This window comes from Heteronotia binoei, chromosome 9, assembly GCF_032191835.1.
Source record: "Heteronotia binoei isolate CCM8104 ecotype False Entrance Well chromosome 9, APGP_CSIRO_Hbin_v1, whole genome shotgun sequence".
Lineage (NCBI taxonomy): Eukaryota > Metazoa > Chordata > Lepidosauria > Squamata > Gekkonidae > Heteronotia > Heteronotia binoei.
The window spans coordinates 9,529,438-9,553,912 of record NC_083231.1 but is presented as its reverse complement, the minus strand read 5'-3'; the positions used below and the strand labels follow the sequence as shown (position 1 = coordinate 9,553,912).

At 49.0% G+C, this 24,475-nt stretch overlaps 2 protein-coding genes across 3 annotated transcripts in view; one reads left to right on the top strand and one right to left on the bottom strand.

Moving 5' to 3' along the window:
- Window positions 1–19: 19 nt before the first annotated feature.
- SOD3 (superoxide dismutase 3) lies at window positions 20–2,240 on the top strand. The gene is made up of 2 exons (XM_060247294.1): window positions 20–183; window positions 1,162–2,240. The coding sequence occupies exon 2, from the start codon at window positions 1,214–1,216 to the stop codon at window positions 1,901–1,903; it is 690 nt and encodes a 229-aa protein (XP_060103277.1). The 5' UTR covers window positions 20–183; window positions 1,162–1,213; the 3' UTR covers window positions 1,904–2,240.
- Window positions 2,241–20,101: 17,861 nt separating this feature from the next.
- The window catches only part of CCDC149 (coiled-coil domain containing 149), a 113,600-nt gene continuing 109,226 nt past the window's right edge, over window positions 20,102–24,475 (bottom strand). For both annotated transcript variants that reach the window (XM_060246220.1, XM_060246221.1), the window contains one exon: window positions 20,102–20,976. In XM_060246220.1, the coding sequence (XP_060102203.1) occupies window positions 20,405–20,976 (572 nt within the window). In that variant the 3' untranslated portion in view covers window positions 20,102–20,404. The remainder of the gene's footprint in view (window positions 20,977–24,475) is intronic.

Here is a 24,475-nt window from a genome sequence, read left to right as displayed (position 1 = left end):
TTTTTTTTTTTGCCTCCTGCTAACCACTCCCATGAGCTAGTGGTGCCTAACTCTGCTACCAAGAGGCAGCATTCATAACTCCACGGAAAAGTCCGGAATCTGGATTTGGTTCCCAGCCACTGTTTGCATGAAGAATTACAACCAACTGCACAGTGCTTCTGGGAGATAAATCTTGCATTAAAGGTAGGAAGAGAGCAATTAGTAACAGAACCTACTGAGGGTAAAGACATATTCCAAGGCGGGGGGTGGGAGGGTGGATGCAGTCTGAACACAGCCTTTGTTCTGAATACAAACGCCTCCGAACGCAGGGCAGACCATTTCTGCTTCACTTCAGAATGTTTGTCTCCGACCCTGAATATCACAGGGGAATCACAGCGTCTTTTCCTCTTAAACCTCGGAGGGGGGGTGTGTGTGGAATTTCAGACAGCACGGCTTCTGAGGGAAAGGATGAGGGGAAAGGACAGATCCATTTTTGTGATGTCGTCCTAGCCATGTTTGTGTTACCTTTCTCACAAAATGTTGCGTGTTCTGTTCAATCCAAACGTTTCGTCATTGTTGTGAGAGATTTTGGAAGCAAATCAAGCTTGTTTGGTAGCAGGCCGATTAGTGTAGTGTAGTATGAGGTGTTCCCTCTAAGCTGAGTTAGTGTGAGCTTGCTCACAGCTTTTTACTCTCCGGCTCACACATTTTTGTCTTAGCTCAGGAAGGAGCAAACTAATTGATGCAGGAGCTCGCAGCTTTAATGTCAGGAGCTCATGAAGTTGAATTTTTGCTCACAAGTCTCCACAGCTTAGACAGAGTATCGGAGGTGAGAACCAGAAAAGTTCCCTCAGGTTGACCAATTTCGCACTAGACCTTTAATTCTGGTTTAGCCCTGTCCCCAAACTAGCATTCAACACATTCGGAGAATCAGATAAACCAACTCTGTGACTCTATGATTCTATGATTTTAGTATAGAATGCCAGCTTGGGGACAGGGCTAAACCAGGATTAAAGGTCTAGTGCGAAAATGGCCGTTACTCTGCTTTACAACAGATCATATTGAACTATCTTGCTGGGCTGCTGTTATGTGTACGTCCGAGCACCAAATCGATGCTGTTGATTAACACTAATGAATCTGAGTCTTGTACTTTTCCTCCCCACCCCCCCTCTCCTTCCAAAGACAACGCTGACGTCTCTCACCATCTCTTGAAAGTCTTCTGGAGACTCCTGGTATGTCCCTACTGCTGTTTCTAGTCACCGGCTTGGTCCTTTGTGTATCTGATGAAACAAGACAAGAAGAAAGCTCCAAGCTGGCTACCGAGGAGACTCAGGGAAAGCTGAATCTACTGTGGCTGGCCGTCCTCTACCCGCATATGTTCGAGCACCTTTACGACGCTAACTGGACATACACCGCTTGTGAAATGAAGCCTAGCACAAGCCTAGAAGGACTCCAGCCCCAGGTGACGGGGCGAGTTCTGTTCAAGCAAGGTTACCCGCATGGGAAACTGATGGCCATATTCTACCTGGATGGGTTTCCCATGGACACTGACGCAGCTGGTAAAGCTATCCACATCCACGAGCTAGGAGACCTCAGCAACGGCTGTGATTCTCTCGGGGGGCACTACAACCCTTTCCAAGTCCATCACCCCAACCACCCAGGGGACTTTGGAAACTTCCACCCCAAAAATGGCAGGATCAGGACGCTGAGGGTCAACCTCTCGCCTTCTCTCCACGGCCCCCGAACCGTTGTCGGAAGATCTGTTGTGATCCATGAGAATCCGGACGATATGGGGAAAGGGAACAACAAGGGCAGTTTAGAACATGGAAATGCTGGCAAACGCTTGGCTTGCTGCGTCATCGGATATTCCCAGAAAAACCTGTGGGCGAAGGCCTATAACGAGCTTCTTGATCTCAAAGATTGAGCACACAGCAGCCAGGTTTAGATGAAGGTCAATCAGCAGTTTCACATTTGCCACAACAGCTACTAAATAATAGGAAATATTTCTGGGGTCCTTGGTGGTGGTGGGGGAATAATATAGACCTTTTGCTCTGCCGTAGTCTTCCGTTCTGTAAGCAGGTTAGGAGGAGGAGCATTTTCTTCAGAAGTTCATATCCAGGTTTCTTTTCGCCTTCAAAGTTAAGTGGCTGGTTGCAGGGTAAGGTAAAAAATGCATATTTAGCTACAGAGATCTGGAACAGCCCTGTTTGTTTTGCATCCTATCTTTTGAAAACCATCTCAAGAACGAGAAAGCTGGAGGAGTGAAAAGGTAAAAAAAATAAAGAGGCTTCCAACTCGGTGTACTGTTTTTCTAGATATCTGAAATGCACGTATTTCCTTTTCCTTCCAGTCTTTCCACTGTCTTGAGGACAGGCTGGCTGACAGCGATAACAGACTTCCCCTCAGAGCACAAGTAGGAGTTCGGACTTTATTCCTGTTTTAAAACTTCAGATCCCTTCTTTCGTTCTGCAGGTATTTGCAGGGTTTTGCTTCCTAACACTTCTAAGCCTCTTAGCTAGCTTGAGCTCTCCTCAATCATGTAGTCCAGTCACACCGTTTACATTTGAAAAGAGTCTTTACAAGAAAATTCCTGGCTTTCTGTTCATCACAGAGAAATGTTTTGGAAGCGCTTCCTTTCCACCCACATCTGGGTCAAATTACATAATGCCCTTTGTACAATGTAGATAAGTTCAGGCGTGGGGGAAAACTTCCTTCAGAGAGAAAAATTATACAAACCACGCCAGCTCCTGTAGCTTAACCCAGCTGTTGACAAACTGAGAGGGGGCTAGTGTTCCCTCTAAGCTGAGTTAGTGTGAGCTAGCTCACAATTTTTTAGCTTCCAGTTCACTATTTTTTGTCTCAGCTCAGGAAAAATGGCCCCAGAGCACACTAATTTATGCAGCAGCTCACAACTTCAATGCCACTTGCTCATAGGGTTGCCAAGTCCAATTCAAGAATTATCTGGGGACTTTGGGGGTGGAGCCAGGAGACTTTGGGAGTGGAGCCAGGAGACATTAGGGGTGGAGCCAAGATCAAGGCTGTGACAAGCATCATTGAACTCCAAAGGGAGTTCTGGCCATCACATTTAAAGGGACGGCACACCTTTTCAATTCCTTCCATAGGAAATAATGAAGGATAGGGGGCACCTTCTTTTGGGGCTCATAGAATTGGATCCCCTTGTCCAATCCTTTTGAAACTTGGGGGGTATTTTGGGGAGAGGCACTAGATGCTATACTGAAAATTTGGTGCCTCTCCCCCCAAAAACAGCCCCCCCAGAGCCCCAGATACCCGCGGATCAATTCTCCATGATTTTCTATGGGAATAAATCCCCATAGGGAATAACAGTTCCCAGCAGACATTTCCCTCCCCTCCCCCCGCTTTCTGACGACCCTGAAGCGGGGGGAGGGCCTCCAAACCAGGGGATCCCCTGCCCCCACCTGGGGATTGGCAACCCTACTTGCTCACAAAGTAGAATCTTTGCTCACAAGACTCCACAGCTTAGAGGGAACATTGGCTCAGGGGGCAGATGATTTTCACTTCCACGTTGTTTTGCTTTTACAATTCTAATTTTTTTTAAAACAAAAAAGAAACCAATAGTAGGCGCAATTGATGGGAAATATCCAAAGAATTAAAAAAGAATTGTTAAAAAAAAATCAATAGGAGCACTGCTATTGAGTTCAACGGAAGGCAATGTGTTTCCATAGCTTTTTAAAAGGAAGTAAACCCAGTACAAACCATAGCCCCGTAGCGCAGAGTGGTAAAGCTGCAGTACTGCAATCCGAGCTCTCTTCTCATGACCTGAGTTCGATCCCGGCAGAAGCTGGGTTCAGGTAGCCGGCTCATTGACTCAGCCTTCCATCCTTCCGAGGTCGGTAAAATGAGTCCCCAGCTTGCTGGGGGGAAAGTGTAGATGACTGGGGAAGGCAATGGCAAACCACCCCGTAAAAAAGTCTGCCGTGAAAATGTTGTGATGCGACATCATCCAAGAGTCGGAAATGACTGGTGCTTGCACAGGGGACTACCTTTACCTTTTAAAAAAACCCAGTACATCTGTTTTGTAAAAATTTGCAATGTATTAAAATGTGGTTGGAATGAACCAAGCCAGAATAAGTTAAGAATAACCAGGCCTTGTATTCAGCAGGAGCTCACAGGAGCACAGCTCCTGAACCTTTCTGAGGGTTCCCCCTCTTCCTCTCCACTACCTAAGAATCATAGAGTTGGAAGGGACCTCTAGGGTCCTCTAGGTTTCCTGCACAATGCAGGAAACTCACAAATACCTCCCCCTAAATTCACAGGATCTTCATTGCTGTCAGATGGCCACCTAGCCTCTGTTTAAAAACCTCCAAGGAAGGAGAGCCCACCACCTCCCGAGGAAGCCTGTTCCACTGAGGAATCGCTCTAACAGTCAGGAAGTTCTTCCTAATGTTGAGCCGGAAACTCTTGATTTAATTTCAACCCATTGGTTCTGGTCCTACCTTCTGGGGCCACAGAAAACAAATCCACACCATTCTCTATATGACAGCCCTTCAAGTACTTGAAGATGATGATCATATCACCTCTCAGCTGCCTCTTCTCCAGCTAAACATCCCCAGCTCCTTCATAGGACTTGGTCTCCAGACTTCTCACCATCTTCGTCGCCCTCCTCTGGACCCATTCCAGCTTGTCTATATCCTTCTTAAAATATGGTGCCCAAAACTGAACACAATACTCCAGGTGAGGTCTTAACAGAGCAGAATAAAGCGATACCATCACATCACGTGATCTGGACACTATACTTCTGTTGATACAGCCCAAAATTGCATTTGCCCTTTTAGCCACCGCATCACACTGTTGACTCATGTTCAGCGTATGATCCACTAAGACCCCTAGATCTTTTTTGCACATACTACTGCTAAGACAAGTCTCCCCCATTCTATAACCATGCATTGGATTTTTCCTACCTAAATGCAGAACTTTACATTTATCCCTGTTAAAATCATTTGATTGATTTTAGCCCAATTTTCCAGCTTGTCAGGGTCATCCAGTATCCTCTTTTTTATCTTCTTCTGTGTTTGCAACCCCTCCCAATTTAGTATTATTTGCAAATTTAATAAGTATTCCCTTTATTCCTTCATCCAAATCATGGCTAAAGATGCTGAACAAAACAGGTCCCAGGACAGATCCTTGAGGCATTCCACTTGTCACTCCTCTCCAAGAGGATGAGGAACCATCCACAAGCACTCCTTGTCCATGGAATAGTAGGTGCAGCTGCCTAACAATCCCTGGATGAGCTCCACCACCTATTTTTCTACAAAATGACCCCTGGGAATAACCCCAAGGATTGGTATTGGTTCCGATGCAATTTAATTTGCTCATAAACTATCTAGAATTGGGGATCATCAGTGTAGTGGCCAAATTTGAAGATGTTACCAAATTATTCAAAATGGTGAAAGCCAAGGTTGGATTGCGAAAGGCTACAAGAGGATCTCTCTGAATTGGAACAGCTGGCAGCAACAATGGGACAAACGAAGGTCAGTGTACCTAAACGAAATGGAACAAAAATCCTGAATTGAAATACATACCCCCGGGATCTGAACTGAAAGGAAAGTCTTGGGGTCGTAGAGGACGGGCTTGATTAAAATGCCAGCTTGGCGTGTGGCAGCAGCAAAAAAAGGGAAACTCAGCGCTGGGGATTATTTGTAAGGGGATTGAAAATAAAACAACCAACGTTGTAGTGCTTCCATATAGATCTATGGCGGGGCATTCACTATTTTCCCACCTGAGCAGAAATCTGTATTTTAGTTGGCTGCATGCAATCTTTATCCATTACAGTGAAGTATAGCCTGCTAACTATTAAAAAAAAAATCTTATTAGTAGGGCTTTTTTTTTGTAGCAGGAACTCCTTTGCATATTAGGTCACACACCCCTGATGTAGCCAGTCCTCCAAGAGCTTATAGTAGGCCCAGTAAGAAGAGCCCTGTAAGCTCTTGGAGGATTGGCTACATCAGGGGTGTGTGGGCTAATATGCAAAGGAGTTCCTGCTACAAAAAAGGCTCTGCTTATTAGGAATGCAAAGGCAGTAAAAAAGAAACCCCTCCATTTAATCAACTTTATTTGTGCAAAACAGCACAGTTACAGGTTTATTGCTAGCCACTGATCAAGTCAATGAGAATACTGGTATTTAAAACACTATTTGCACAAACTGTGTTGCGTATTATATGGGCACATATAAGTTCTGATTCCTGGTTTGTACTAGCCACTTTAGCCATTTATCTATCTTCAAAGGGACCTACTATCAAATAATGAGTTAATTGAGGTTAATTGTTAGTGTTTTCTGCAGGATTTGAACCTAATCCATCCATTCATTATTTGAAAGCTTGAACCTTTAAGTGCGTCAAGCCCCGAACAGAAGTCTGCCTAGTTACGAAAGTTAAAAAAAAAAAAAATCAATCCAACACAGATTGCATTAAATTATTCAAGGGCAATTAAAATTTAAATTACAAATCTCCTTACTTTTGTCAGTAATTCTTCACAATGCCCACTTCCATGATGTAATTGCAGTGGTCTTAAACGTGGAACAGATTTGAAAAGTGTTGCTAAATCTCCCAGGTGGGCCATAAACGACCTGTGAGCAATATACCGAACACCCACGTAGACCCATTTGGAATACTGTGTACAGTTCTTGTTGTCATCTCTCAAAATGGAGATTGCAGAGACGAGAAAAGGGAAGAGGACAACCAAGACAATTAGGCGGTTGGAGCACCTTTCCTATGTCGAAAGAAGATGATGATATTGGATTTATACCTCGCCCTATACTCTGAATCTCAGAGAGGCTTACAATCTCCTTTACCTTCCCCCCCCCCCACAACAGACACCCTGTGAGGTGGGCGGAGCTGAGAGAGTTCTCACAGCAGCTGCCCTTTCAAGGACAGCTCTGGGAGAGCTATGGCTGACCCAAGGGCATTCCAGCAGGTACAAGTGGAAGAGTGGGGAATCAAACCCAGCTCTCCCAGATAAGAGTCCGCACACTTAACCACAACACCAAACTGGCTAAAACGTCTGGAAATTTTTGGTTTAGAAAAAAAGGCAGTTATCAGGGTGTGAGGGTTATAGAGATTCCTAAAATTATGCATGGGGTTGAAGAGAAAGTGAACATTTTCTTCCTCTCCTTTAATACTTGAGGGCAGGGCTTTTTTTGTAGCAGGACCTCCTTTGCATATTAGGCCACACAATCCTAATGTAGCCCAATCCTCCAAGAGCTTATAGTAGGCCTTGTAATAAGAGCCCTGTAAGTTCTTGGAGGATTGGCTACATCAGAGGGGTGTAGCCTAATATGCAAAGGAGGCCTTGCTACAAAAAAAGCCCTGCTTGAGGGCATTGATGGGCGATGGAGTCCAGGCAGACACTCCGTGATTCAACTGTGGAATTCACTGCCAGTGGGCACAGTAAAGGCCCACGGCAAAGACGGCTTTAAAAGGGATGTTGCTTCATGAAGGATGGGTCTGTCAAGGGCTGCTAGCCACGGTGGCTAAAGGGAATCTCCACATTCAGAGGAGCACAAAGGCTAGAAGGCAACATCATGTGAAGGCCTCGGTCTCTGTTAGCCTTCCAAGGAAACGGGATTGCAGGACAATAGACCAGGGGTGGCCAAACTTGCTTCACGTAAGAGCCACATAGAATAAATGTCAGGTGTTTGAAAGCCGCAAGACATGAACTTCAGATGTTTGAGAGCCACAAGGAAGGAAGGAAGGAGGGAGGGAGGGAAGGAAGGAAGGAGGGAGGGAAGGGGGAGGGAGAGGGAGAGGAGAGAGAAGGAGGGAGGGAAGGAGGGAGGGAAGGAAGGAGGGAGGGAGGGATAGAAGGAGGGAGGTAGGGAGGGAAGGAAGGAGGGAGGGGAGGGAGTGAGGGAAGGAAGGAAGGAGGGAGGGAGGGGAGGGAGAGGAGATAGGGAGAGAAGGAGGGAGGGAGGGAGAGAAGGAGGGAGGGAAGGAGGGAGGGAGGGAGAGAAGGAGAGAGGGAAAGGAGGTACGGAGAGAGGGAGGGAGGAAGAGAAGGAAGGAAGGAGGGAGGAAGGGAAGGAGGGAGGGAGGGAGGGAAGGAAGGAAGGAGGGAGGGAGGGAAAGAAGGAGGGAGGGAGGGAAAGAAGGAGGGAGATAGGGAGAGAAGGAGGGAGGGAGGGAGAGAGGGAGGGAAAGAAGGAGGGAGGGAGGGAGAGAAGGAAGGAAGGAGGGAGGGAGGGAGAGAAGGAGAGAGGGAAAGGAGGTAGGGAGAGAGGGAGGGAGGAAGAGAAGGAAGAAAGGAGGGAGGGAAGGAAGGAAGGAAGGAGAGAGGGAGGGAGAGAAGGAGGGAGTGAGGGAAAGGAGGGAGGTAGGGAGAGGAGGGAGGGAGGGAAGGAAGGAAGGAAGGAGGGAGGGAGGGAAAGAAGGAGGGAGGGAGGGAAAGAAGGAGGGAGATAGGGAGAGAAGGAAGGAGGGAGGGAGAGAGGGAGGGAAAGAAGGAGGGAGGGAGGGAGAGAAGGAAGGAAGGAGGGAGGGAAGGAAGGAAGGAGGGAGGGAGGGAGAGAAGGAGAGAGGGAAAGGAGGTAGGGAGAGAGGGAGGGAGGAAGAGAAGGAAGAAAGGAGGGAGGGAAGGAAGGAAGGAGAGAGGGAGGGAGAGAAGGAGGGAGGGAGGGAAAGGAGGGAGGTAGGGAGAGGAGGGAGGGAGAGAAGGAAGGAGGGAAGGAGGGAGGGAGAGAAGGAGGGAGGGAGGGAAAGGAGGGAGGTAGGGAGAGAGGGAGGGAGGGAAGCAAGGAAATTAGGGGTGGAGGTAGGGAGGAGGTAGGGAAATGCATTCTCTAAGCCAGGGGTCCCCAACCCCAACCAGGGGTCCATGGACCACTACTGGTCCATGACCTCTTAGCAACCAGGCCATGAGTTGTAGAATTATTTAATTATATATTACAATGTAGTAATAATAATAAGACGACGACATTGGATTTATATCTTGCCCTCCACTCCGAATCTCGGAGCAGCTCACAATCTCCTTCCCACACAACAGACACTCTGTGAGGGAGGTGGGGCTGGAGAGGTTCTCACAGCAGCTGCCCTTTCAAGGATAACTCCTACGAGAGCTATGGCTGACCCAAGGCCATTCCAGCAGGTGCAAGTGGAGGCGTGGGGAATCAAACCCAGTTCTCCCAGATAAAAGTCCACCCATTTAACCACCACACCAAAATAAAGTGTACAACCGTATCATCCTGAAGCGAGGCCCCCACCCCACCCCGGTCCATGGAAAAATTGCCTTCTACAAAACTGGTTCCTGGTGCCAAAAAGGTTGGGGACCACTGCTCTAAGCCACTGCCTGGCTTGGCTTGGTGAGGCCATTTAAAGAGAGACATGCCGCCTCCATGCTGTGAAAGAGCCACAGTTTGGCCACCCCTGAAATAGACCACTGGTTCGATCCAGCAGGGCACTGGAGAACGCCTTTCTGAATTCAAACTCCGCCGCTGTCTTCACACAGTGCAGCTATTACCCAACAAAGCCGTGTCCACAAACATAACATTCTGCTCAGGGGGAGGGGTGGGAGGGGGACAGAAAAAATAAGTTGCCTCTGTCTGTTCAGAACTTTTCTGTATGTTCCTTGTGGCACCAGAGATCTTTTGAAGTGAACCAGGGACAATGGATAGAGCAAAATGGATACTCTCTGAGAGAGAGTCTTATGTACCACCAATCAACGAGGGCGACACCAAATATAGATAAATATTAGGAAATCTCTTTATTCGAGCGGAATATACATGACTCGTTACTTCACAAAAGGAATGCATCAAAAAGCCAGGCCTGAAAATCCAATGCAACCGACATTTAAGGAAAACTCGTAATCAGTAGCTGCATTTTAAAAATAAAATCTTTAAGGAATGAACGCGTCCGCACACTGTTCCCACCTAATTTATAAAAGTACATTCCTGAAAATACAAGAGTTCAAGAGCTCATTATACAAATCACCCTATGCAAAACAATTGTCTCGATTACAAAAGAAATAACCTTTTTCCCCCCTACAAAAAGATACTTCTTTCTGACAAGTTGGTGCAGAACGGAACAGTTCCCTAATCCCTAACCCTCTCTTGAAAGCGTTCAACCCGAGATCCTCAGAACGTAACATCGGCTTCCACAGAAAGATGCAAAAGAGGCTGCAAGGGAATGCTGACAAAAGAAACTGCACTGCAAAATAAAGACATGGCTTGCAAAAGGAATTGCAGCAGGCCTATAGCCGCAGCGGGGACTGTAGGGGGACTCCCCCGACTTCCAGGCAGGGCCCCCTCCGGCATGCGGTCTTCTTTTTTATTTTCTTTCTGCCATGGTCGAGCCAGCGAAGTGTCATCAGAAGAAGACGACGACAACATTGGATTTATATTCCGCCCTCCACTCAAGAGTCTCAGAGCGGCTCACCATCTCCTTTATCTCCCTCCCCCCACAACAAACAACCTGTGAGGTGGGTGGGGCCGAGAGAGCTCTCCCAGAAGCTGCCCTTTCAAGGACAACTCCTACGAGAGCTATGGCTGACCCAAGGCCATTTCAGCAGGTGAAAGTGGAGGCGTGCGGAATCAAACCCAGTTCTCCCAGATAAGAGTCCGCACACTTAACTGCTACACCAAACTGGCAAGAAGAAGAGAGTCTCAGAGCGGTGACAATCTCCTTTACCTTCCCACCCACCCCCAACAGACACCTTGTGAAGTGGGTGGGGCTGAGAGAGCTCATACAGCAGCTGCCCTTTCAAGGACAGCTCTGCGGGAGCTATGGCTGACCCAAGCCCATCCCAGCAGGTGCAAGTGGAGGAGTGGGGAATCAAACCCGGTTCTCCCAGATCAGAGCCCGCGCACTTAACCGCTACACCAAACTGGCAGCCAGAGCCAGGAGAGCTGAGCAGGGCATAGTTCATTGTGGCAGCAAAAGCAACAGGTAGAGAGGAGGAAGGCAGAGGAAGCCATACGGAACGGGCTGGGGATGGAGGGAGCTGCTGGCTGCAAAGTGCCCGAGTGGGAGAGAGGGAGTGGAAGGAAACACACACACACACACATCCCACTAGCACGCAAGGCGCAGGCCCTTCTTCACTCCAAAGTTTGGCCACATCCAGAGCCTCCAGCTTTTGCCCCGACCCCAGAAAGCTTCTGAGAAGCGGCAAGCCCCGCAGTGGATGGAAAAGCGGGCCCCCGGACTTTTTATAAAGCCCCTCCCCAACCTGTAAAATCCTGGCTACGGCCCTGAATTAGAGTCCCCAGCTGGGGGCAGGGGATCCCCCGATTTGGAGACCCTCCCCCCGCTTCAGGGTCGTCAGAAAGCAGGGGGAGGGGAGGGAAATGTCTGCTGGGAACTCTATTATTCCCTGTGGAGATTTATTCCCATAGAAAATCATGGAGAATTGATCTGCAGGTATCTGGGGCTCTGGGGGGGGGGTGTTTTTTGGATTAGAGGCACCAAATTTTCAGTATATCATCTAGTGCCTCTCCTCAAAATACCCCCCAAGTTTCAAAAAGTTTGGACCAGGGGGTCCAATTCTATGAGCCCCAAAAGAAGGTGCCTCTATCCTTCATGATTTCCTATGGAAGGAAGGCATTGAAAAGGTGTGCCGTCCCTTTAAATGTGATGGCCAGAACTCCCTTTGGAGTTCAATAATGCTTGTCACAGCCTTGATCTTGGCTCCACCCCAATGTCTCCTGGCTCCACCCCCAAAATCTCCTGGCTCCACCCCCAAAGTCCCCAGATATTTCTTGAATTGGACTCGGCAGCCCTATCCCCCGCCTCTGCAACCGATAAAGTCAAGACTAGGAGTGCCAGTCAAAGCAAGCATAAAAAAAGAAAAATCAAACCAAACACGGCATGTCCCACATTATGTCCCACATTAGCCCACATTATGCCCTGTTTGAACTGTCTTTTGAGCCCCCAGACAGCAATTATTAACTTCTGACAGTAGGGTGTACTGGATTAAGCATCAAAGTGGTAGTTAATAGCCACAAGCGACAACAGAGAGAGGATTTATTCCCCGTGGCACAGAGTGGTAAAGCTGCAGTACTGCAGTCCTAAGCTTTGCTCACGACCTGAGTTCGATCCCTGGCGGAAGCTGGGTTTTCAGCTAGCTGGCTCAAGCTTGACTCATCCTTCAGAGGTCGGTCAAATGAGCACCCAGCTTGCTGGGGGGAAAGCGTAGATGACTGGGGAAGGCAATGGCAATCCACCCCGTCAAAAGTCTGCCGTGAAAACGTTGTGAAAGTAACATCACCCCAGAGTCGGAAACGACTGGTGCTTGCACAGGGGACCTTTCCTTTTCTCCTTTGGTCACAGACACTAAACGGCTGCCACGGGAGGTGGAGCCAGCCACAAAAGGATTGCTCTAGCTCTCCCCCTGAACATTCTTGGGGTTGTGATCCATGTTCCCTCTAAGCTGCAGAGTCTTGTGAGCAAAAATTCTGCGTTGTGAGCGACAGGCATTCAAGTTGTGAGCTGCTGCATCAACGGGCGTGCCCTGGAGTCCTCCTTCCTGAGCGAAGACAAAAACGTGTGAGCTGGAGGCTCAAAATCTGCCAGCTCGCTCGCGCTAACTCAGCTTAGAGGGAACACTGGTTGTGATGTGTCTAGGCTGGGGGCTGCCCCCCTCAACACGCAGGAAGAAGCTGGTGTGGCTCTTTACCTGTCCGGGGACCAGGAGCAGAGAAGAGCATGAAGGGGCCAGTGGTCACCCCCCCCCCCCAGAGGCCACCAATGGCAGTGGCAGCCCCAGGATGAGTGCGGTAGCTGGCGCTCAGCATAGCAGGGGAAGGCCCAGCTGTTTCAGGGACTGCAAGACACAAGTCCCAAGGCCTGCCAGCCATCACCGCAGCACACAGCTGGGAGCAGGCCTGTAGCTCCAGGGGGGGCCTGTGGGGGCCCTGCCCCCTGACTTCCTGTGGGGTGCCCCCGACATTCCCTTCCCCTGCCACCACCATGGGGGGTGAAAGCTGAGAGGCTGCGGGCCGCCCCCTCTCACCCCCCTGATTTAAACTGCGCAGGAGGGGTACCCAGGGACACTGCGGCCCCCCCATGCCATTTAAAGAGTCGTCAAGTGGCACAGAGTGGTAAAGCTGCAGTCCGAGCTCTCTGCTCACAACCGGAGTTCGATCCCAGCGGAAGCTGGGTTCAGGTAGCCAGCTCAAGGTTGACTCAGCCTTCCATCCTTCTGAGGTCAGTAAAAAGTATCCAGCTTGCTGGGGGGGGGGGAAGTCTAGAGGACTGGGGAAGGCAATGGCAAACCACCCCGTAAAAAGTCTGCCACGAAAACGTCATGGTGCGACGTCACCCCCGAGTTGGAAATGACTGGTGCTTGCACAGGGGACTACCTTTACTGTTTTGTTTTTTTACAAGTGGCGGCAGGGGAGGCGGGAGGCAAGGTCAGGCACCCTTAGTCCTGACAGCAGCCGCCAGGGGAAGGAAGCCTCTAAGTGCCCCCTGACCTTTTTACATGCCCCCCAACTTTTGAAATCCTGGCGATGGGCCTGGCCGAGAAGGCAGTTCAATGGAAACCACACCACTCACTTCTGTCCCGCCCTCATCCCAAGACTCTAGCAGCAGGCCCACCCTCCACTGAGGAGAGAGAGGTACGGGCCGGGATAGAGAAGGCATCGAGAGGCTGACCGGCCCCGACGGATGGGGTCAAGTGATGAGGGCAGAAGAGGGGAGGTGGGGCTTAGAGATGGATGGGCCGATGGAAGGGAACAATCATGCGGAGGTTGGGATGAAGCAAGCTGGGTACCTGAGGCTACCCTGGCTATTCAGCAAGGAGGAGGAGCGGGGCTGGTCCTTGACTGTCTGGCACCCTACGCAAGACTAAATTCTGGCGCCTGCCCCGCCCCCCCCCGCACTAATGATGTCACTGAGTCACTTGGGGGCACCCGACTTGGAACCCCAAGAAGGCCAACGCTCTAGGCAATCACCTAGTTCAGCGGTCCCCAGCCTTTTTGGCACCAGGGACTGGTTTTGTGGAAGACAAATTTTCCATGGACCGGGGGCGAGGGAGGGAGAAGGGGAATGGTTTCAGGATGATACAATTGTGCATTTTATTTCTAAAGTGTTTGCTGTGTTGGTTAAGTGTGCAGACTCTTAACTGGGAGAACCAGGTTTGATTCCCCGCTCCTCCACCCGCAGCTGCTGGAATGGCCTTGGGTCAGCCAGAAATCTGGAAGAGGTTGTCCTTGAAAGGGCAGCTGCTGTGAGAGCCCTCTCAGCCCCACCCACCTCACAGGGTTTGATTCCCCACTCTTTCACCCGCAGCTGCCGGAATGGCCTTGGGTCAGCCAGAAATCTGGAAGAGGTTGTCCTTGAAAGGGCAGCTGCTGTGAGAGCCCTCTCAGCCCCACCCACCTCACAGGGGTTGATTCCCCACTCCTCCACCCGCAGCTGCCGGAATGGCCTTGGGTCAGCCATAGCTCTGGCAGAGGTTGTCCTTGAAAGGGCAGCTGCTGTGAGAGCCCTCTCAGCCCCACCCACCTCACAGGGGTTGATTCCCCACTCCTCCACCCACAGCTGCCGGAATGGCCTTGGGTCAGCCATAGCCCTGGCAGAGGTTGTCCTTGAAAGGGCAGCTGCTGTGAGGGCCCTCTCAGCCCCACCCACCTCACAGGGTGTCTGTTGTGGGAGAGGAAGGGAAAGGAGATTGTGAGCTGCTCCGAGACTCTGAAATTTGGAGTGGAGGGCAGGATAGGAATCTAATGTCTTCTTATTATTACTACATTGTAATATACAATAAAATAATCATACAACTCACGGCCCGCTTGCTAACAGGCACGGACCAGGACCGGTCCACGGCCCGGGGTTTGGGGACCCCTGCCTTAGTTTGCCTAGCGACAGGCCCCAGATGGTGGTGATTTAACCTCTCCCCTCCCATGACCTCTAGCCGCTCCTGCTGCTTGCAAGGGCAACAGTGGAAGGCAGCAGCAGAGGGCAGGTGGGGGGGGGCGACATTATGGCAGCTGCTGTCAACGCAACGTTTTTTTAAAAATCTGCACCTTATTAAATCTCCAATGGCCAATCAGAAGCCTTGCTGGACAAAAAAATTCCTACCTGGCCCCACCCACTTCCTCAAAACTTTCCTGCTGCCAGAAAAGGTGCCCCTGGGCATCACCCTGGGAACCCCTGTCCTAAGGTATGATGGGCTTCTATGTGCTTTATATGTAGAGAGAGAGATGCACTCTGTCTTCTGTGGAGACCTGTATACGAACCCTGGGCTGTCCATCAGCAGTAGCTAGAAGCAGGTTTTGTCTCCAACTAATGTGGTGCTGGAGAAGAATCTTGAGAGCCCTTTGGACTGCAATCAGTCAGTCCTAAGGGAAATCAACCCAGACTGTTTCCTGAAAGGTCAGATGCTGAAGCTGAAGCTCAAAGACTTTGGCCAACCAATGAGAAGGGAGCACTCCCTGGAGAAGACCCGGATGCTGGGAAAGACAGAAGGCAAAAGAAGAAGGGGACGGCAGAAGATGAGATGGCTGGACAGCGTTCCTGATGTAACAAAGACGAATTTGAGCAGACTTCGGAGGATGGCGGAAGACAGGAGGGCCTGGCGTGACTTTGTCTATGAGGTCACAAAGAGTGGGACTCAACTGTACGACTGAACAACAACAAAAATCTGTGCTTTTGTTTTCCCCAGAAGAACAAAAGCAGCTTTTCACTCATCATCAAGAAAAGGATGCAAATCAGAGACTGTTTATATGGCGCTTCGACACTGTTCCCTCCCAGCAACCACGGTGAGGGGGGAGGGCAGGTTCTCAACGCAAATGTTTTCCAGATTGTAGCCTGTCTGTTCTGTCCCACAGTGGGATCTGCTTAGAACTCATCTCAGTTTCTATTTTTGGCCATGCCCGATTGTACTGGAATGCTGCAAACTGACTTTCCTTCTCTAAACACACAGATAAACTCTTTGATGCAAGAGAAACCACTTCCACGAGCCAAAGCGGCTTGCAAACCTCCAGGGACAACAGGGAATAGAGACTGCGATATACATAACTCAGGCTGATCCGGGTGGGCAGTCGTGTTGGTCTGAAGCAATTTTGGAGCCTTGCTCTTTTTTTTACAAAGCAAAGCTGGAAGAGATGGTGTTTCTACAAGCAGACAAGACACGTTTCTGAATGTTGTTGACCGAAAACCCCGAGCGTCCAGGCAATTCTGGTTTCCAATCTTGCAAATTCATATTTCCATGTAGCTAGACGGACCAATACATAGCTATAATGTAGGGGAGGGAAAGATGGGAACAACTTTTGTGGTGGGTTTTGGATGACCGTAAGGAAAATTCAATGAGCCGTTATACTGGAGAATTTGTGGGGGGGAGCCTGGGGAAGGGTGGGGTTTGGGGAGGGATTTTAGCAGGGTGTGATGTCATAGACTCTACCCTCTAAAGCAGCCATTTTCTCCGGGGGAAACTGATCTTGGTTTCCTGGTGATCGATTGTAATAGCAGGATATCGCCAGGTTCTGTCTGGAGGTTGGCAACTCTAGATCCAACCCACAATCTTTCCAGTTCAACTGAAACGCCTGAGTTCAAATGTCAATGATTCCAGTGACAACTCTGGGCTTTAGACCAGACTCCACAGACAGAAATGTGAACGGCTACTCTCAGGGATGGAATTCTAGCAGGAGCTCCTCTGCATATTAGACCACACCCCCTGACGTAGCCAATCCTCCAAGAGCTTACAAGGCTCTTTTTTGTAAGCTCTTGGAGGATTGGCTACATCAGGGGTGTGTGGCCTAATATGCAAAGGAGCTCCTGCTAGAAATCCACCCCTGGCTACTCTTAACACTGCAGCACTGCAGTGCTTACACAAAGCGACACCCCTTTCTTAAGTACTTTCCCACACCACAACTTCATCAGCATTAGCCACAGGCCTTATCAGGCCGTGACAAAACCGGAAAGAAATATACATCTTGAAACAAACAGTGGGATGTGGAGTGCCTTATTTATGATGAGCGAAATTCCTGAACTTCATATTCATGAGTTCGGTGCATATTCATTACTCTTCCTCCTATATCAGTTTTGTCACTCCTATAACAACAAATCGAGACAATAAGGCTATCTGTTATTTTACCTATAAAAGCCTGAATGCTGTGTGGAGCCGATAATGTCGTCAGCCACTCTATCAATAAAACCGAGAGGACCACAAATTCAAGGGGTTATGCAATCTTCCCCTCCCCTCCTTCTCTCCCACTCCACTATGAGAAATGAAATTATGCAAGCTAATCAATGATTCAACTTTCCTTTTTTTATTAATGCAGGAGACGGAAGCCTTTAAATTGAAACAAACCACCGATGTTCAAAAACGGGCGGGATGCAAATCGCAGAAGGGTGTGCAATGTCTGAGAGCGAGGGAATGTTTGGGGATTGTTTTGAAGTGAATTCTTTTCGTTCCTGGGGCAGATGTTTTCTGGTTTTGAGACTATCATTGGCTCAGAAATCTTTGGCTGGATTCCAGTTAAGAAGGCAAAAAAAAAAAAAAAGGAAAGGAAGGGAGGGAGGAAGGGAGGGAGGAAGGAAGGAAGGAAGGAAGGAAGGAAGGAAGGAAGGAAGGAAGGAAGGAAGGAAGGAAGGAAGGAAGGAAGGAAGGAAGGAAGGAAGGAAGATTTGCAAACAGGAAAGGGGGCATTGCAGGTGGGGGTGGAAGGGAAAATATGAGGGGCTATATATCACTTAATGCACTTGAATGGGAGGGAGGGAAGGAAGGAAGGAGGGAAGGAAGGAAACTGCCTAGCATAGAAGCTCCTGGCTTGCTGGAGCAGCTATTGGTTCTGATGGTTGCCACTAAGAACTTCAGTTTTCTGTCCACTTGGATTGCATTGATTCTCTATAGTAGGACAAGAAGAATCCCCATACTGACGTCTCTGTCTAACCGTTGCACCTGCCAGTACCAATGGCTGCTGCGGCCACGGAGAGGCTATTTCACACCTCTTGAAAGAACAAGAACGTCACCTGCTGCTCAGGCCAACCAGTTTGTTGACTCAGCCTTTGCAACACAGGGACCCCTGCGATCTAGCTGGGCTTGCAGACAGGAGATGGCTCTGCCACCGTTTTCAATGAGAGCCCTGCACCCTTTGGAGTTTCTGACCAGCCAGCCGTAATGCCGCGCAGCTGGCAGACCTTTATTTTGTCAAAGGAGGGCCCCCGCACAAGAAGGATTCCCCCCCCTTCTTAGAAGCGGCATTGTTAAATGTGGATTAATCCTCTCTTCAAATGGGTTTTAAGTTCAGGGAGTGAGAAATGAACATTTACAGGCAGTTAAGTTCCCAAGCCAGCAGAGAAATTGGCTCTACGGGCAGGAGGGCCAGGCCAGCTCCGCAGCTGCTAAAACTGTTTCCCGTTTCGAGGGGTGGGGGGGAGGGAGAAACCACAACAACCAGAAAGCAGCCCTCCCTTTTCAGCTTAACAGCTGTAAAACAGCAGCAGCAAATTTTCTGGACAACCGGGAACGAGCAAGCACTGCTGCAGGTTCACTGAGACCGGGCGACGCAAGTGCTCCCTCCGCAGCCCCAGAGGGTCTCCACAGGCTCTCCTCCACGCCTGTAGCTACAGTGGGGCCCAGGCCCATCCTTTCCACCCCCCCTTCCAACTGTATGGCCCCTTGTCATGATCCTGGGCCTAGCGAGGTCAGCAGGCCCCAGGGAAGCCTGCTTAGGAGTTACTGGGAAAAGCCTACATCTCCCAAGATCCCCTCTGATTGGGTAGCAAGGGGTTTGGAGGGAAACAGGCAAGAGAGGGAGGAGCAATAGGTTCACTCCTAGCATGCATGACCTCCCTTCGATACCATCCAAATAAGAGCCAAGCCTGAGGGAACAAACGGCTGCAGGGAAGCCAAGATCTGAAGCTGCCAGAACAGTGGTTATGCAGCAAAGAAAGGCAGGAAGACAGAGGATAGGGCAGGAATCACACACATGAAGGGTACCTTGCCCACACCTAGAGAAAAAGCAGAATGCGCACATGCATACACCCCTTTGTCACATTTAAGCGTCTGCCTCTGTACTTGCTGGGAAAGCGCATTCAAGTGGAGCACAAAGGAAAGCCTCTGGAAGTCTAGACTTTGACAGGTGGCAAGCCGCTGTGCATAGTGAGCACCGGGGCTTTTTCTTTTCGTAGCAGGAACTCCTTCGCATATGAGGCCACACCCCCCCTGATGCAAGCCAATCCTCACAGCGGTTACAGTAGGCCCTGTAAGCTCTTGGGAGGATTAGCTACATCAGGTGTGTGGCCTCATATGCAAAGGAGTTCCTGCTACGGAAAAAAAGCCCTGAATTGAGCGCTGTTTGTATCAAGCTGTCGTTTTTGTTTTGTGTTAACTTGTGTATGTTCGGTGGGGGGGGGGGGAGGAGATACGGAAACAAGACGCTTACTTATCCGAGCTTTTCTATCGAATTCTTTCTGATTCCATAAACTTAACCAAACACTATGAAGACAAATCCGGGTGGGCGGCCATGTTCTGAAGCAGCAAAACAAAGGTTGAGCCCAGTGGCACCTTTAAGACCGGCAAAGTTTTATTCCTGGCATAAGCTTTCCATAAAACTTTGCTGTGCCACGGGGCTGCAACCCCAGAGAGCACTGAGGTCAGCAGGGAAGAACCTGCTGACTATCCCCGGGCCGAAGGAGGTAAGGCTCCAGAGTACCCGTTCTCGGGCTTTCTCAGTTATGGCCCCACAGCTGTGGAACCAGCTCCCAGAGGAAATGCGGGCCCTGCGGGACTTTGAACAGTTCCGCAGGGCTTGCAAAACCATCTTGTTCCAAACGGCCTTCACCAGCTGAAACCACTAAACTGCCAAGTAAACTTGCCAGCGGAATAGCACTAAATGTACTAATGTTTTTAGAGTTTTAATGGACTTTAATTAATTGTAGTTAAATGCTATTTATTGTATAATGTATATACTGAGTTTTTGCTGTTGGCCGCCCTGAGCCGCTTGGTCGGGGAGGGCGGGATATAAATAAAATGTGACTGACTGTGACTGACTGACTGGTCTTAAAGGAGCCGCTGGACTCCAACTTTGTTTAAGCAAACATGAAAAAATATCTCTCTTCCTCATGGATCTTTATGATACATTCAAGCAGGGACCATGCCAAAAATACATCTACTAAAAAGGTGGCGCTAGAACCCATACGGAAAAAAACCAGAATGACGAATCTATTCTTCATTATGCAATGTTAATCACGGTGCATAGCAGAGGCTGGAGTTTCGAAAGCCATCCTTTTAATCCTGCTCTATTTTTTATGTTAATCTATTTTTTTTTTTAATATTAAACATACCATCGTGAACGTCAGTCAGGAAACCTTTTACGACAGACAAACCCTGGGAGGCCCGCTCTGATATCAACGCCTACTCGGCCTCTATATTAACAGCAGCCAAAAGGAGGCAATTGGGAAATCTGGAGGACTCGCGGAATGCAACCCTTCCGCAAACGGCATGATGGTTGAAATATTCATAACGAGTCCCGCCCGAGTGGACTCTCTCTCTCAGCTTCAGGGGAATCATCCGGGGCGTAACTCAAGTCTGGATTTGGAAGAATGAGGTCCTCAAACTTCCGGCTGTCTCCGGCATCTGGCCTGCCCCCGGTTTCACCCTTTTTGCCGCTTAGGTGCTCGGCGTCGCTGTCCGAGCTCTCGTTGTCCTCTTCTTCCAGAGACTGGTTTTCATCTGCGTTGCCTGACTCTGTGGAGTCGGAAGGCTGAGGGCTGGCAGAGGGGGACTCTCCTTCAGAGAAGCTGCTGCGCTCTGGCTGACCTGCCGTCTGTCTCTCAGTCCGGCACTGCGCTCTGCTCTCTTCCAGCTCCGCAGCTGCCTGTACTTCTGTCAGCGTAATGATCTCATTCCCGACCCCATTTGCATTGTCTTTGTCAGGAGGAAACCCAGGTAACGACTGTGGAAAAAGGCTGGGCTTGATGCAGTTGTTTTGGCGGGTGTGCGGTTCATCGGAAGCAGCGGCTGTTTTCTTTGGCAACGACAAATCTGTTTTGACAGCGCACATTTCTTCCAGTCCCCCGGCTGATCTGTCTAAAAGAGAGAAAATGGGACAGGATCGCACTTCTGGGGATATAAGGTACAGCTGAAGGACCTGGCTCGGGAACAAGAAACCTACACGCATTAGTTTGTAATTTGTTCTCAAGGAAGTGATCCTTTTTAAGGATGCTCAGGGCCTCGCTATATAATCTCTTCCTTGTCAAGGCACACTACAATCCAATCAACCTCATATTCCTGGGATTAAGCTTCCAACACGGAATTCAATTTTCAAACAAAATACTTCAAGGGGAAATTACAAGGTGAGATTGCGGAACTGGAGTTAATTCACAAGTTCAGAACAATGAATTCCCCCCCACACACACACACACACCACAGGGCTGAATAGGGACACAGGATTCTTATCTCACTACAGATGCTAATTTTTTGCCCTCAAGCATTTCCCCTCTGCTCTCATCAAGCTGATAAGTAAATATACAAGCAGAACATAGTATAAATACTACAAACAAAACCAGATGTATAGAAGCCTCCTGAGATCTACAAGGCGATTTCTGGATGTCTTGGAGCGATTCAGAGCATAGCCCTTCGTCAGGCAGTCTTATTCCACTTAAGGATAATTCTATTAGTCTAATTAAGAGCCCCGTGGCACAGAGTGGTAAAGCTGCAGTACTGCAGTCCTAAGCTCTGCTCACGACCTGAGTTCGATCCCCAGTGGAAGCTGGGTTTTCAGGTAGCCGACTTGAGGTTGACTCAGCCTTCCATCCTTCTGAGGTCAGTAAAATGAGTACCCAGCTTGCTGGGGGGAAAGTGTAGATGACTGGGGAAGGCAACGGCAAACCACCCCGTAAAAAGTTTGCTGTGAAAACGTCATAAAAGCAATGTCACCCCAGAGTCAGAAACGACTGGTGCTTGCACAGGAGACCTTTCCTTTCCATTGGTCTAATTATTCAGTCATATATCTGCTCGCAATCCCCGGGCCAAAGGAGGCCCGGTTGAAGTCAACCAGGGACAGGGCCTTCTCAATAACAGCCCCTTGCTGGTGGAACCAGTTACCGGAAGAGGTCAGGGCCCTGCGGGATATTGGACAATTCCGCAGGGCCCGTAAGACAGTCCTCTTCCGATTGGCCTATAACTGACCGGCATCAAACCACCAAATTATCAAAATGTTGAAGGAAGTGTATAGATTGTATGCTGTTGGACTGATGCACTGTTTTAATGTTTTTAATGTTTTAATTTTCTAATTATGTATATTCTTATTATATTTAAAATTTGAATTTTATGTTAGAATCCTTGTGTTGTAAGCTGCCCTGAGCCCACTTCGGTGGGGTAGGGCGGGATATAAATCAAATAAATAAATAAATAAATAAAAAATATAAGAAAATTTTCCTTTTTGGGGTCTGATTAATACATTCTCCCAGCCATGCAGCTTCACAACATTCAAGCTCAGGAAGCTTCTGCAACGCGCCAAGACATCCGGAAATCGCCTTGTATATCTCAGGAGACTTCTATACATCAGATTATCCCTATTTGGGAACATTACCAGCAAAATACCTAGAGGAGGGTTTTCTGCCACATTTCAAGGACATTGTTTATAGCCGAGCCTTTTGGACTTTTGATACTTGTGATTGATTTGTTATGTGTTGCTGATATTGTAGAAATATTATTTGCATGACTTCGCTGCAATATTGAACACAGTTTCTTTGTAGCTATTTTTCAGCCATTTAAAATAGAAGCGCATCGCTATTCCTGGGTTTGGACCCAGCAGGCTTCATGTGGAGGGGGAGGGGGGGATCAAACCCGGTTCTTCAGATCAGGGACACAGAACCTGCTATCAGTCCCTGGGCCAAGGGAGGCAAGACTGAAGATTACTCGGGAGAGAGCCTTCTCTGTAGCGGCCCCCTATTGGTGGAACCAACTGCCGGAAGAAGCAAGAGCCTTGCGGGACCTTATTCAGTTCCGCAAGGCTTGCAAGGCAGCTCTGCTTCCACTTGCTTTTAATCGATAGCCACATATGAGGATACTCAAGAAGACTGAAACGACTGGAATGTATTATTAGCACCAAATTGCTTTTTAAAATGTTTTAATTGTTATATTGTTTAAGGTTTTAATTAGTTAATGTTTAATATCTGTACATGTTTTTACTGTTGTGAGCCGCCGTGAGCCTGCTTTGGCAGGGAGGGCGGGATAGAAATTCAATGAAATAAAATTAATAATAATAGATTAGGATCTGCCACTCTTAATCACTTCATCATGCAGAAATACAGCACGTACCTCCCCCTACCCCAAGAATCTAGACTTCTCCTACACCACTGATGGCCCCACTGATGAAGCTCCTGATGGGATCTGGGGTTTGTTTGGTCACTGTGTCACACAGAGTGGATGGGCTACTGGCCTGATCCAATATGGCTTTGCTTCTGTTCTTATAGATGGAACACTCTATCTGTGCCAGTGATGCTCTTTATTCTTGGTGCTGGGGGGTGGGGGGAACAGAGGAAGGCCTTCCAGAGTTCTGGCCCTGCTGGTGGACCTCCTGACGGTACCTGGATTTTTTGGCCACTGTGTGACACAGAGTGTTGGACTGGATGGGCCATTGGCCTAATCCAACATGGCTTCTCTTATGTTCTTACATTATGTGGTTCTTACAGGAGGAGGAGAAGGAGAAGGAAGAGAAGAAGAATTGCCATTAAGCTTGCAACTGACTCATGGTGACAACTAAGGGCTGCTCAAGGCAACAGATGAGCAGATTTGCCACTGCCTTCTTGCTTAGTCCTCCATGGTAGTCTCCCATCCATGTACTGTTTGTGGCTGACCCTGCTTAGCTCCCAAGCCCTGACAAGACCATTCCAAAGTTAGAGAGTTAGCCAACCTCAGGAGGAAAATTCTAGCTTTCCACACTGCGGGGCACTTTGCAGCAAAAGGTGCTTTCCAACAATTTTGACCATGCATCTGCAACGGGGTGGAATTCTAGCAGGAGCTCCTTTGCGTATTAGGCCACAGACCCCTGGTGTAGCCAATCCTCCAAGAGCTTACAAAAAGAGCCTTGTAAGCTCTTGGTGGATTGGCTACATCAGGGTGTTTGGCCTAATATGCAAAGCAGCTCCTGCTAGAATTCAACCCCTGATCTGCACTACAAGTGCAACAGTCTCATGAGAACAGTACCATCCCCCCCCTCTTCTGAACTGGTATTTGCTTTTCTTTAGACTTCCTGTTAGGCCTCCCAAGCCCCCAGGCCGGGAGGCGGCTCTCCTGCCCTGGATGTTCCCAACTCGCCATCACGATGACGTCACCCGGAAGTGACATCATTGCACTGGAGACGTTGCTCACTGGCCGCTCTAGGCATTTCCGGGAAAACTCTTATGGTTTTCCCGGACGATCTAGCGATCTGGGAGGGAAAACTCTATGGTACAATACGGAAACGCCTAGAATGGCCGGCGATGTCACCAGTGTGATGACGTCACTTCTTGAGCCAGTGGGGGACTTGGGAACCCTACATCCTGTCCTTTTAACAAGTCCAGATGCCTGAAGCTGCTGAGAT